The sequence below is a fragment of the Nelumbo nucifera genome, chromosome 7, assembly GCF_055504915.1.
Source record: "Nelumbo nucifera cultivar China Antique chromosome 7, China Antique-T2T, whole genome shotgun sequence".
Taxonomy (NCBI): Eukaryota; Viridiplantae; Streptophyta; class Magnoliopsida; order Proteales; family Nelumbonaceae; genus Nelumbo; species Nelumbo nucifera.
This window is the reverse complement of record NC_142655.1, coordinates 14,001,102-14,015,135: the sequence shown is the minus strand read 5'-3', so window position 1 is coordinate 14,015,135 and position 14,034 is coordinate 14,001,102. Positions and strand designations below refer to the sequence as shown.

At 37.8% G+C, this 14,034-nt stretch overlaps 1 protein-coding gene across 1 annotated transcript; it reads right to left on the bottom strand.

The window, feature by feature from the left end:
- Positions 1-7,850: 7,850 nt before the first annotated feature.
- Positions 7,851-10,110, bottom strand: LOC104611347 (ABC transporter G family member 8-like). The gene has a single exon (XM_010278362.3). The coding sequence runs from the start codon at positions 9,871-9,873 to the stop codon at positions 8,059-8,061; it is 1,815 nt and encodes a 604-aa protein (XP_010276664.1). The 5' UTR covers positions 9,874-10,110; the 3' UTR covers positions 7,851-8,058.
- Between the last annotated feature and the right edge of the window lie 3,924 nt (positions 10,111-14,034).

Here is a 14,034-nt window from a genome sequence, read left to right as displayed (position 1 = left end):
GATTTAATTGGACCTAGTTCATTTATAATGGACTCACATTGGATTGGATTGGATTGGACCAAATCTAGTCCAATTGACACCCCTATCCACATCCTCCTAAGCCTCAATGAAATTTCCCTTTCAGGTATTTTCTCCACAAATGTCGGGTTGTGTCATAGAACAGTAAGCAAACAAGAATTCAAGGCACAACTCAATATATCATCAAAAAGTTTTCGCCCTAGAAATTTTCATCACTAATGACATCTTCTGATGAATCATTTCGATAATTGATACTAGATTTCTGGTCATCCAACATTTTGGAAGAAAATAAACAATTTAGTAGGTTTAATCTGAGACCAAATCAGCCCCCACAATGTCCCACAGCACATCCCTCCGCCTTGTATTGGGACATCTCTCGATGATAATCTCAGAAATAATGATGTCATCATCCGGAGATGTTCCCAATACACGGCAGGGATGTGCTGTGGGACGTTGTGGGGGGCTGATTTGAACTCGTTTAATCTATGCAAAAAAACAAGAAAAATGAAAGGAATTGATGATGAGAGGCAAAAATTGAACAAATAGTATTTTCTTCTGAAGAAAATAGAAAAAATAACAAACTTGGGATGATAGATTTTTAATCACCCAAAAGTGAAGAATAATAAGGGAAAAAATCCCACTTGATTAATTAAGAATGAAGAGAGAACGATGAAGGATATTTTTGGCCCTTGTTGCATTGAAGTTAGGCCTCTAAATGATACCCAAAAATCTGTGGCCCGATCCTATACCCAATTCAATTATTTCAGATTCGGAAGATGTATTTATGTAATCAGATCAGATTCGGATTCAAATTTGACTCCATCATCTAGTTAAAATCCAATTTGATTATATTATAATATTTATTGGTTTTAATATATAAATTTTATATAATTATATTTAAAACTATAAAGAATATATTTTTATATATTACATTATATATAAATTCGGTATGTTATATTTACATTAATATATATATAAGTGAAAAGTAATTAACATTTTAATTTTTTTTATATACTTTAACAATTAAAGTGAAGTTGAATTAAATCTGAATCTAATTCGAGTCCATTAGGATTCAAATTTGAAATCAGATTGGATTCAGATGCAAGTTTTCAATAATCAAATCTAATTCAGATTTTGCTAAATCTGATCTAATTACAGCCCTAATTGAAGTAAGCCTAGGAGAAACTAGAAATTTTATTTTTCTTCATTTTAATTTTTTTATTTTCCCATAATTATACCAAAGTGCTTTTCTCATATGTTTTAATCGAAAAAAAAGACAATCCTTTTCTTATCAAATAAATCCAGCATTTAGATTTTTTAGACTTGTGCCCCTTTACACCTTAGGCCTTTGAGGTTTATGATTCTTTAGGTTGTGTTTGATTGCAATGCAAATAAATTTGCACTGATGCAAAACCATGGCAGTGAAAATTCTGACCTATTTTTGTTTCAACTTTTTGCTTATTTTGTTTGATTGCAGTACAAAAGAAGTAAATTAAGACATGAAGCAGAATAAAGTAAAATACAAAACAAAATTAAACAAGAATTTGCATTTTTAGATTTGCACTCCTATGTATTTGTACTAGTGCAAATAAAATTGTACTGTAACTAAATATAGCCTTAAGATAAATGCTTAGATGTCAAACCAAAGTTTTGAGCTTAAACCATGCCACAAATTTTAGAGCCTTGCCTTAGGCTATGTTTGGTTTGAAGGAAAGGTAGGGAAAGATAGGGAAACCTTTACAAACCTTATATTGGTTTCCCTGTCTTTCCCTTCCTTTTCCTACATTTTCCTTCAAACCAAACATAGCCTAAAGGCACAATTGCACAAGCCTCACGCCTTTACCGTGCCATAGAAAATTTGAACCTTGTTGGGATATGGAGGAGAGTAGAGTTGTTAGGACTTAGGATGTGAGAGAGAATACACTAAGTAAGATAGGATAGTAGCAAATGATAAAGACTCAAGTTGTTGGGAAAATGGGAACTTGTATTGGGTTGTTCTCAAATGTACAAGCTTAGCCCTATTTATAGTAGAGCCAAGTAGGTGGAGCAAAGCCAACCAACATTCTAGACATCTCTCTCTAGAGTTTTACCTTTTCTAGAAATCATCATCTTCTAGACCCAAATACATTCTAGAAGTTAGAACTTGTAGAAAGTGTATTACTTTTTCTAGAGGCTTAGAGATTTAATTTCTAGAGTGCTAATTAATTCTAGAAGTTTGAACTTCTAGAAAACTTATGGAAAGTGGATTATTTTTTTTAACACTCCTTATTGCACTTTCTTGTAACTCCTCATTGCTCTCGTAACAACTCAAACTTTGAATGCGGTAATGCCTTTGTGAAAATGTCCGCTAATTGTTCTTCGGACTTGCAATGCTTGAGCTCAATTTCTTATTTGCTAGTTGTCTCTCGTAAAAAGTGATACTTGATTGCAATGTATTTCGTCCTGCTGTGCTATATTGGATTTTTTGCCATTGCTATAGTAGACTTGTTGTCGCAGTAGATCGTTATCGGTTCCGTTTTTTGCTCACCCATGTCTTCAAATATTCTTCTTAGCCATATAGCTTGACTTGTTGTTACTGCCGCTACTATGTACTCAGCTTCTGCTGATGATTGTGTTACTGTGGCTTGCTTCTTTTATGCCCAAGAGAATATTCTAGATCCTTGTGAGAAGGCATAGCCTGAGGTACTTTCATGTCATCCACTAATCCTGCCAAATCACTGTTAGTATAGCCGGTCAATCTTGAGTTAGTAGTGGATTTGTACCAAATGCCATATTCTTTTGTGCCCTGCAAGTATCTTAATATCATTTTTGCTGCTCCATAATGAACTTGACTTGGGTTTTGCATGAACCTCGAGAGTAAATTTGTTGCATACATAATGTCTGGTTGCGTAGCTGTGAGATAAAGTAAACTCCCAATAAGGCTTCTGTAGATTGAGGCATCAACCTTCTTTGAACCATCTTCTTTCTTGAACCTTTCATTTATAGCAAGTGGTGTAGCAATCATCTTGCATCCTTCCATCTTAAACTTCTTCAGTAGATTCTTTATATACTTCTTCTATGATATAAAGATACCTTCTTCTTCTTGATTGATCTCGATGCCAAGAAAGTAGTGCATTAATCCGAGATCACTCATCTCAAACGTCTTCATCATATCTTGATGGAGGCCCATCCCATCATGGAGGCCCATCTCACCATATGGGCGGCAGTTCATAGGATAAGGGAGCTTGCAGGATAAGGATGATTCAAGAATTCAAGATTATCCCATAATTCAAGAATTCAAGATCCATCAAGAATTCAAGAATTCAAGATCTATCAAGAATTCAAGAATCCAAGACCCATCAAGAATCCAAGATAATCCAAGAATTCAAGATAATCCAAGATTCATACCACGATTAGGATAACCCATGCATGAATAAGATCTAGGGAGATCGGACGATCAAGCCCAAGAGTGTTCGATCCTATCAAGACAAAGATCAAGATCAAGAAGAGTGTTCGATCCTATCAAGACCAAGATCAAGATCAAGAAGAGTTCGATCCTAGCATATTAGAGATCTATCACAATTGTTCTTTCCTAGTTATTCTACAATTTCCAAATGTATTATAAATATTGTTATTTCCCAAGTTAATAGACACTTCAGTTTTTTGCCACCTTTTCTCTCTCCTCTAGAGATTTACATTTAGCTTTGCTAGAAGCTGGTGTTCGCCCGGTGCTTGCATAGCCAGCCTGGTTTTCATTGCTTCCACGCTGTGTCATATATTCCTTGAACTCCTTGATCATTGTCTCATTGTTTCTTGTGCAGACGAGATCATCTACATATAGAGAAATAATGAAAGTGTTAGAGTTACCTTGGGTTTTGATGTATAGAGTAGGCTCACTTTGACTCCTCCTGAATCTTTGATTGATGAAGTAACCATCGATCTGACTGTACCATGCTCGTGGTGCTTGCTTTAGGCCATAGAGAGCTTTCTTCAATATTAGTGCCTTGTTTTCTCATCCTTTTACTGTGAACCATTAAGGTTGCTCTACATATATTTCTTCCTTGAGCACTCCGTTTAGAAATGTTGACTTAACATCAAGTTGATAGATCTTCTACTTCTTTTGTGCTGCTAACGCTACGAGTGCTCTTATAGTGTCTAAACGTGCCATTGGAGCAAATGTTTCATTGTAGTCTATCCCAAGCAACTATGCATAGCCTTTAGCGACTAGCCTCGCCTTGTGCTTTTGTATTGAGCCATCAGAGTTGAGCTTTGTCTTGTAGACCCACTTGACTTCGATCACTTCTTTGTCTTGAGGACGATCCACTAATTCCTATGTCTTGTTTTTCTCAATCATTGTGATTTCTTCTTTCATCGCCTTTACCCATACTTCTTGTTTTGCTACTACTTGAAAACTTTCAAGCTCCATAATTACAAAGTTGCATATCTCATATATCTCACTGAGTGGCCTCGTCCTTCTTAGTGGTGATTCAGGAGATGACTCTTCTTGTTCTTCTTCTTCTATTGTGGCTGATGATGAAGTTGATGGTGATGTTGTAGATTGAGGATTTTTTTGTCATTCTTCTCCTTCATTACTGATTGGCTTTAGTCTTTGTACTTTTGGTATCATGATGCTATGTTTTTTCACATTTTTTTTCTTTCTAGTTCCATGTAGCATTCTCGTCAAACTCCACATCTCGACTAATAATTACCTTCTTGCTCTTTAGGCTATAAATTCTATAGCCTTTTGATTGCGTACTATATCCGAAGAATATTCCCTTCTCTGTATTCTCTTCTAGCTTGTGTGTTTTTTCTACTAGAATGTGAACATAGCAAATGCATCCAAAAACTCTCAAGTGTTGTGCCGATGACTTCCTTCCACTCAAAGCTTCTATAGGAATCTTATTTTCTACTACTCTTATTGGACGCCTGTTAAGTAGATAGATTACATTATATACTGCTTCTACCCAAAACATCTTAGGGATGCCTTGTTCCAATAGCATTGATCTTGCCATCTCCATCACTATTCTGTTCTTCTTTTTTGAAACTCCATTCTACTCTAGGGACGGGCAACTGATGCTCCAAGCCTTCATCTTCAAAACTTGTCGAACTCATTTGAAGTATATTTTTTTCCTCTATCACTTTTGATCACTTTTATGCTTTGGCCGCTTTATTTTTCAATGAGATTCTTAAATCTTTTAAAAATCTTAAAGACTTCTGACCTTTCACGCATAAAATAAATCCAAGTCATTCTTGTAAAATCATCAATGAAGAGAATGAAGTACCTGCTTTGTTCGAAGGATGTCGTTCTCATTGGTCCATAAACATTTGTATGTACAAGCTCCAGGATTGCCTTGGCTTTCCATGCACCACTTGATGGGAATGATTTCCGATGTTGCTTACTAAGCAAGCATCCTTTGCATATGTCGTTCATCACTTGAATGGATGGCAGATCCTTCATCATGTCTTTTTGATGGAATACTTTTAGCTTGTGCAAATTGAAGTGGCCAAATCTTCGATGCCAAAGCCATGATTCATCTTCTTGAGCCTTCATCGCTGTCTCGGTGTATTGCCATATGATTGGAAAATTCTTTTGGTGCTGCATCTTTACCTTAGAAATCTTCAAGTTTTTATTTTTGTTATCGTATATCGTGGATGAGTCTCCTTTGAAGAATAGAGAATATCCTCTTTTTACCATTTGCCCAACACTTAATAGATTTGTCTCCAGTCTTGGGACTAACAGCACATCTTGTATGAGTTGTGTCTCATTCCTTGTCTTAACAGTGATAGTTCCTTTACCTTCGACCTCCAGTGATACTCCATTGCCAAGCCTGACTTTGTCTATATCTTTAAAGATCTTCTCATTACCTGTCATGTGATTACTACAACCACTATCCAAATACCAAGCGTCACCCTTTACTTCTAAAGCAGCATGACAGGCATAAAATAGATAATTATTTTTATCCTTCTTTTCAGAGTAATTAGCTTGATGTCTTTCCTTAAGACGACAATCCTTCTCTACATGCCCAAGTTTTTTACAATTTTGACATTGTGGTTTTCCCCGAAACCAACAATCTTTCTCAAGATGATTGGTTTTCTTGCAAATATAGAATGGCAGATATTTTCCTTTTTTATCTCTCCTAATATCTCCTCCATTCTCATTATTTCTACAACTTTCTTCTTTTTTGGAATTTTCTCTAAATTTTCTTTATCTCTTTTGGATTTTTGAGACCTTATATTGAGCTTAAATAAAAGGCATTCTCCATAGAGCTTTCATCACGCCTACTCAGTCTTTTTTCATAAGCTTCTAGGGAGCCCACCAACTCTATTACTGACAGAGTGGTGATATCTTTTGTCTCCTCAATGGTGGTTACTATTGGATCATATTTTTCTACTACACTAATTAATATTTTTTCAACCACCATATTTTCAGTAATATCTTCTCCATAGACTCTTAATTGATTGCCAATTTCTCTTAATCTAGAATAATAATCTTTAATGGTCTAAGAATCCTTCATCTTCATACTCTCCAAATCCCTTTTAAGAGTTTAAAGTTTAACAGTATGTACCTCGGCACTGCCTTGAAACTCCTCCTCCAAGGTATCCCATGCACCTTTGGCACTTGTAGCACCACTAATTCTTGGAAAAATCGATTCCACCATTGCCATTTGTATGTGATAGAGAGCAAGATTATCCTTCTCCATATTCTTCTGTAATTTCTCTTGCTCTACTGTAGACAGAGTAGAACTGCTTTCAGGAATTGTAAATCCCTTATCTACAATTCCCCATAGACCTTGGGACATGAAGAAAGTCATCACTTTAATGGCCCAATAGTCATAATTTTCTCTAGAAAAAATAGGGATATTGGAATTTGGCTATTAGCTAGAATGGTGGCCATGATAAGTTATGGGATAATAGGGAATTTTAGCTAAAAGGAAATAACACCCAAAAATAATAGAACAAACTCTGATACCACTCTTGGGATATGGAAGAGAGTAGAATTGTTAGGACTTGGGATGTGAAAGAGAGTAGACTAGGTAAGATAGGATGGTAACAAATGATAAAGGTTCAAGTTGTTGAGAAAATAGGTACTTGTATTGGATTGTTTCAAATGTATAAGCTTAGCATTATTTATAGTAGAGCCAAGTAGGTGGAGTAAAATCAACCAACATTCTAGACATCACTCTCTAAAATTTTACATTTTCTAGAAATCATCATCTTCTAGACCTAAATACATTCTAGAGGTTAAAACTTCTAAAAAGTCTATTACTTTTTCTAGAAGCTTATAGATTTAATTTCTAGAGTGCTAATTAATTCTAGAAGTTTGAACTTCTAAAAAACTTATGGAAAGTGGATTATTGTTTTAACAAACCTCAAACTGCAGTCTATTTACTCCAACCCATATGTTCATGGCCATTGCCCATTGCCCATTGGCATGGCCTGCACCGTCCTCTTCCACTAATAAACCAAACCGACTATCCATTCATTTGAAAAAATAACAAAGAGAAAAGAATAAACCCCTGGCATGAGAGTGACCCTTCAAATGGTGTGTCCCAAACATCTAAAACAAACGAGTATTAAGAGCCAATCTGCTTTTTGGGCCCCCTTTGTGCACTCATTTGTACACAGAGAATCATTACAGGTTGGAAATCCCCGAGAATCATTACCCTCAGTTAAAAAAAATAAAATAAAACCCTAGATTAGAGTCTAGCTAGGTCCCGTAAAATCAATTAGCTAGCCACTTATTATCGCCATTTCTGTACTCTCAGATTGCCTTTGACGTTATATTGAGTCCTGTTGCCATCGGCAGAGGTGAGAGAGGTAGGCCGTAGGGTGGAGAAAAAGGCAAAAAATAGTTCAGAAAACCGGTTTCTGTTGTCTGTTTATACGCTTCACATGTCATCAAAACATCAGTCGTTAGTAACTAATGTTGCACACTGATGAATTGAATTCAAGAAAGAAGAAAATTATCTATGGAAACTCAGAACCCATTCACATGACCCATCAAGAAAGCGACACCAGAGTACGTTGGAGTGGGGTCTTCATCAATAATGCCCATTAGTTTTATTTCTTCGATCTCGAAGCTCTTCTGATCAGAACAACCAGGCAAAGAACACGGTACAGCACAAAGAATCCAACTAAGATGTATATGTTGGTCCATCTCTGGCTTTCATGGAGCCCTCTCTTCTCCAATACATCACTGCCGGTCATCATGCATGTCTTGTTCTCTTCGTACCATATCAAACACTTGGAAACGAGGCAGGAGTACTCGTTGATCAGGAGAGCATCAAGGGCATATTTGTACATGGAGAAGTAGTGCATCAGGAGCCAATACTTGGGCAAGCTGTCTTTTGCGATGAAGTAGCCGGAGAAGAGAAAGAAGGCGCCGCAGCTCACTGTTACGAGCGACGTTCCGGCGATGTAGTTCGGAGCGAGCGAGCTCAGGAAGAGAACGAACGAATTTGCCATGAGAAACACAACCCATATAACCAGGACAAAGTAGGCGAAGGCTTGCCAAGTTGCGCAGAGACCCACTAAGAAATAGACCGAGACTGAGTAGACCAGCGCCAGTGCTAGCAGGTATGGCAAGAAGACTACTGTGTTAGCTAGCAGATGCGAAGAGAGCCTGTACACTCCACTCGACGTCTCTCTTAATATAATTGGCCTCTCGTTAATGAAGATGGGTAGAGTCTCGGTGGTGGAGGAGAGGAGGAAGGTCAGAGTGAAGGCAAACAGGCCGAATCTCTTCTCTATTCCTGGCTTACCAAACCCAATATGAATGTAGATGGTGCCTAAGACAAGACCCACAGCCAGAGCTTCTAATGTGTTTGTCAATAACAGTTGCTTTGTTCTGTAGATGATTTTCCAAAACCTGTTTGAAAGGGTGAAGATCTCATGGAGCCTTGAACTCTTGTATCTGATCCCTCCTTTGTCATTGTTATCTAGAGAAGCTGACGAATCGCGAGGGGGCGCAGGAATTGCTGGTGATGTGGTGGCCTCTTTGCTCTCTTGAAGCTGGTTTAGTATCTCCATTGCGTACTCCAGCGCGTTGAGCTGCGGAGGGACCGTGAAGCCATTGGAGATTAAGAAGGACTCCAGTGAAGACAGTGTTCCATGGTGAACAACTGTCCCTTTTGATAGTAAGAGAATGGTGTCAATGGTGGAGAGGATCTTGAAGCTGGGTTGATGTATGGAGAGGATTACAGTCCGGCAACGCGAAGCGGCGATCGACCGGAGAGTCTGCATTACGTTGAAGGCTGACGTGCTGTCCAGTCCTGAAGTGGGCTCGTCGAGAAGCAGCACAGCCGGGTCATGGAGGAGGCTGAGACCGATAGAGACCCGTCGACGCTCACCGCCTGACAGGCCATGAGCCAGGCGGGTATGTGCAAGGTGGGATAGCCGGAGCTCCGAGAGAAGAGAGTCCACAGTGGAGGCAATTTTGGAGGAGTTGGGGATGAGAAGCCGAGCAGCAAAGGCAAAGGTCTCGGAGACGGTGAGTAACGGGAGTGATGCGTCGTGCTGAGGGACATAGGCTGAGAGCTTGCGGAAGGAGGAGGGGTCGACAGGCGCAGAATTGAGGAGAAGAGATCCTTGTGTTGGTGAGGTGCGTGCTGCCAGTATGTCGAGGAGAGTGGATTTGCCGGCACCACTTGGACCAACAATGGCGAGGATCTGAGATGGGTTGGCAGTGAAGGAGATGTCTCGGAGGATGTAAGTAGGTGCAGACGGATTCCATGGTTTGAAGATGAAATTTGCTGCACTGCTGCTGGTGGTGAACTTGGTGTATGAGATCGAAGAAGCTGTTAGTCTGTAGGTTTTTAGTGAGGGTGACAGAGATGGTGATGGCGGTGGTGGTGAAGGTATTGACTGTTCCTCCATGGAGGTGGTGGTGGTAATGGCGCTTCTGGTGGTGGAGATGGTGGTGATGGGTGGAGGGAGAGGAGTTGGGGTAAAAAGAGTGGAATGTGTAGGGCTGTCTTGCTTTGTTCCATGGCTTTGCAATGTAAACTTGTGGAAGATAAGAGGTGAAGGGAATTAAAATGTTTTGGCCTTTGAGCTACACATAAGTCTTATTCTATGATTAAGATTAATTAATACAATTTAATGCACTGGGTTAGTTGTGTCATGAGTCATGACGAAGACAAGCAAACCACGATCCCTTGTTTTCAATAAGACAACAGACAGCTTGGTAAGACATAGTTTTCTATATTAATGATTCCTTCTTTTTCTTGACCTTTGTTAAGCTCTTCTTTTGTCATCTCCCTTTGGAAAAAGAATATTTATATAAATATTTTTTAAATTAACAGCATAATTAGAGCTGTATAGAAGACATGCAAATAATAATTCCTATACTCAAATAATTTCAGCGTTCATATTTTGTTTTTCAGAGCAAACTCTACTTTTTTGTTATCATTGTTTTTTTTGGTATTAGAGCCAACTCTTCCTTCCACGTTCCATCTCACTAAGAATCAAAATGCCACCCCCAGTTTTCTGAAAAATACATAAAAAGCCTTGGTGGAAATGCAGGTTAATTGGGCGTTCAAAGTGCCTTTAACTAATTTTTGTAATATTTTCACTAAGACAACATCTCATAAATGTTGTTAGATTTTTCAAATTTAAATGTAGCACATCGCTTAGGTCAGGTGATTCAAGAAACCCCTTCTCTCATGAATGCCAAGGCATAGTTAACTTAGACAATTCAAACAGAAAATGACTTACCAAATGCGATTAATAATCTAGTGTTGTAGGTTTTGCTTTTGGGTTTTGGGTTTTCAATGTAAGGGGTAATCTTTAGTTTGTCTTGGGCTTGGGCAAGGCCGGCTATGCCCTTCTCTTTAATCTTTTTCCTTTATTCCTTTGATGATGGTTGTTAATAAGATTTTATGGTGGCTGCTCCTCTATGGGTTGCAATCTAGCCGAGCCTAGTCGAATTTTGACATATCTTGGTTTGGCTCGAACAAAATACTAGTAGGTTTGAGTTCAAAATTCATTTAAAATATATATTTTCAGTTTGAGCTTGGTTTGATTAAATATTCAATTAACTCGAGTTCAACTTAAAAGCTCAAAATTAAATATATATATATATATATATTTATATTTATATTTTACATAAAAAACATATTTTCATAATATATTATAAAATATGTTTTTATATTCTATGCGTTTATACATATATGTATATATGTATGTATGTATTAATTACTAAATTGATCAAATTCAAGAGCTTTCGGTCAATTGAATTTTTATTGGTCAAGCTTGAATTCAAATAACTAATAGAGTTTACCCCGGGTTTGAACTTGATTCAAGCTCAATTAGAATCAAACTTGAACCCAAACTGCTATTTGATTAGAGTCTAGAGATCGATAGCCCTACACCTCTACTTGCAGTAAAGTTTGAAGCTCTAAAGAATGTAATTAAATAGAAGTTAAAGTTGGTGAAACATAACACTCGTAAAACACATGGCACCAAACACCCACTATACTTTTTCAGTGATATGGTATACAAGATTCGATGCACTTTGAGCTATAGCTGTGGTATCACGAGCAACCACACCATCAGTGCAACCTAACAACATTTATGATGCAAATACACATTGTTTCCATTGTGCGATTTTGCTCATGTTACAATACTTTTTACATGGAGTTTTTTATTTAATTCTTTTGTTTTAGATTTGTTCATGGTAGTCAACAGTCAACCATATTTCCTAATACTTTGTGAATTGACAAGAGCTTAGCTTAGCTTAGCTTTAAGCCTTTAACTAATTGCAAGAAGATGAAAACAACTCAATGGCTATACTATTTATGGCAAAAATCATTAGAAAATTAGGTAACATAAAGCAATAACGGTAAGAACTAGATCTTATAATAGGAAATTAATGATGAGATAGAGAGTGAAAATGATTCAGTAAATTCTCTCAATAAGTGACAAAGCAATTTTCTATTACCTAAATTTTTGGATTGATCCTGGTTGGTTACATGTAGAAACCGGTTGAAAATCTGAGACCTAAGGAAACGTAGGATATAGGGTAGTCCATTAATTGTATTACTTGCATAAACACGGTTCCATAGCAAATAAAAACTCTGTAGTCTGTACACAACCTAAACACGGAATATCTCCCTATAAATTTAATATACATGTACAAATTAAAGATATTTCCAATTATACAGCTGAATACTATGTAAATAGATTTTTTTTTTTTTTTTGCTTGTAGGAGATTTGGGCTTTATCCAAATTTGTGTGTGACTAGGATGAATGCAGTGGCTGATCTATGTAGAGGTCAGTGTGGACAATTGCCTCCACCGAGATTTGAAAAAAAATTTATATAATTGTAAAAATTATGAAGAAATTTAAATATTTTTACAATTGTTCCCACTCAAATAAAATTTGGCTTGGCTTCTTAAATTGTGTCATTTTTTTAGAGATGAATAGGTAAGAAATAAATAAATAATATATATAGAGAAGAATGACACCTATGTCTCTTTCATATTGACAAGTTATAGGTTTAGGATTTAGGATTTTAACTTTTCCTTTTTTTTTATCTTTTTCTTTTGCCATTTCACATCCCTCAAAAGTTCAATCTCATTTCTCTACCTCGTCTCTTCAAACCTTGAGATGACAGCTAAACATACCCTCATGGCATTTTCAAGATCACCAGTTTCAAATAAGTTTATGTTCGTTTTTTCTCGTATATAAGGCTGTAAGATCCCAATAAAATGGATATACCCATCATCCTCACTGAATCCATGATCAAAGGTCTTGAATCCGCCGCTGGATGAATGGTTATCTTTTGAAATGGCTGTTCCCTACCAATACTGTCCATGGATCCCATATTATCAAGGTTTCAACAGCTACAACTAGCCCAAGGCAAAAACATGAACACAAAAAATAAAATATGGAGAAAAAGGAGAAGAAACCCTAACTAAATATAATGCATGAGTGCAATAATCTGCAATGCATGTATTGCAAAGAAGGGTAATGCTTTTGCTTCAAGAAAAGGGCCCCGCCCTGGCACGCCCCCCTCCCACCAAGCCCCAGCTTGACGCTATTCAATGCATGTGTAGGCCCCTCATTTTGTGACAACTCCTGACTGGGACTCCTCTATCTTTGGGCAGATGAAAGTGTACGTAGGCAGTCTTTCCTGAACTGAACCGGACGTGGACACACCCATGACAAACTGCTAACTGCTTGCTTCTCATAAACCCACATTGACAATTTGACATAGCCAGCTGCTTCTCACTTCCATTGTTCAGTCCCTTTTCTTATCCCGTTCGGGTCGGGTAAACCCAACCCGGGACATGAGAAAGAGAAGAATCCAAAAAAAGGTCAGTGGTTGAGACTATTGCCTTATTGGGTGGCCCGTGGCCGGCATTTGAGTCAATGGAAAAATCACGTGTGGACTTAGTAGAATGACAAGAGCAGGATGGGGGAGGAGGGTGTGGTTGGATTGGATTTTGATTTTGTGGGAGAGAGGGAAGAATCTCTTACACCCTCAACCCTCAATTCACGAGTCCACTGTACTGACCTTCACACCCCGAGCCAGCGGAGCCTATTCCGAGAAAACCCATTTGAAAGCATATGATTCCCTTTCTTTCTTCAGACTTCTTGTCCTGATGTGGGGTTCTGGGGAAAGCTGACACTTCTCACTCCACGACGAGACGAGCTCTGCCTCTGCATTTATTAATGGCTGCCAACCCGTGACTCTACAAAGCACGCACATATACGGCGAACATATTTAATACTCTCTCTTCAGATTATTACATAAAAGCAATGGTCGATAATACCATGCAGCACGGGCAGAGAGACAGTTCGGTCAATACGTGCCTTGCAATTGCGAGTATGTTTTGTTTGTTTTATCAAAATTCAATTGTCACCATCTGCATCATTGTCCCAAATGAACGATGTTATCCAATGCAGTCTTCTTTTACCATTTTTAAGTTTTTTACTTTCACCATTCACCAAAGTAATCTACTTTTTTTCTTTAACTTCTATTCTTTGCTGCTAGCTAGTAGTCCCATTGCAATCGATTTGGTTGATGTGCCA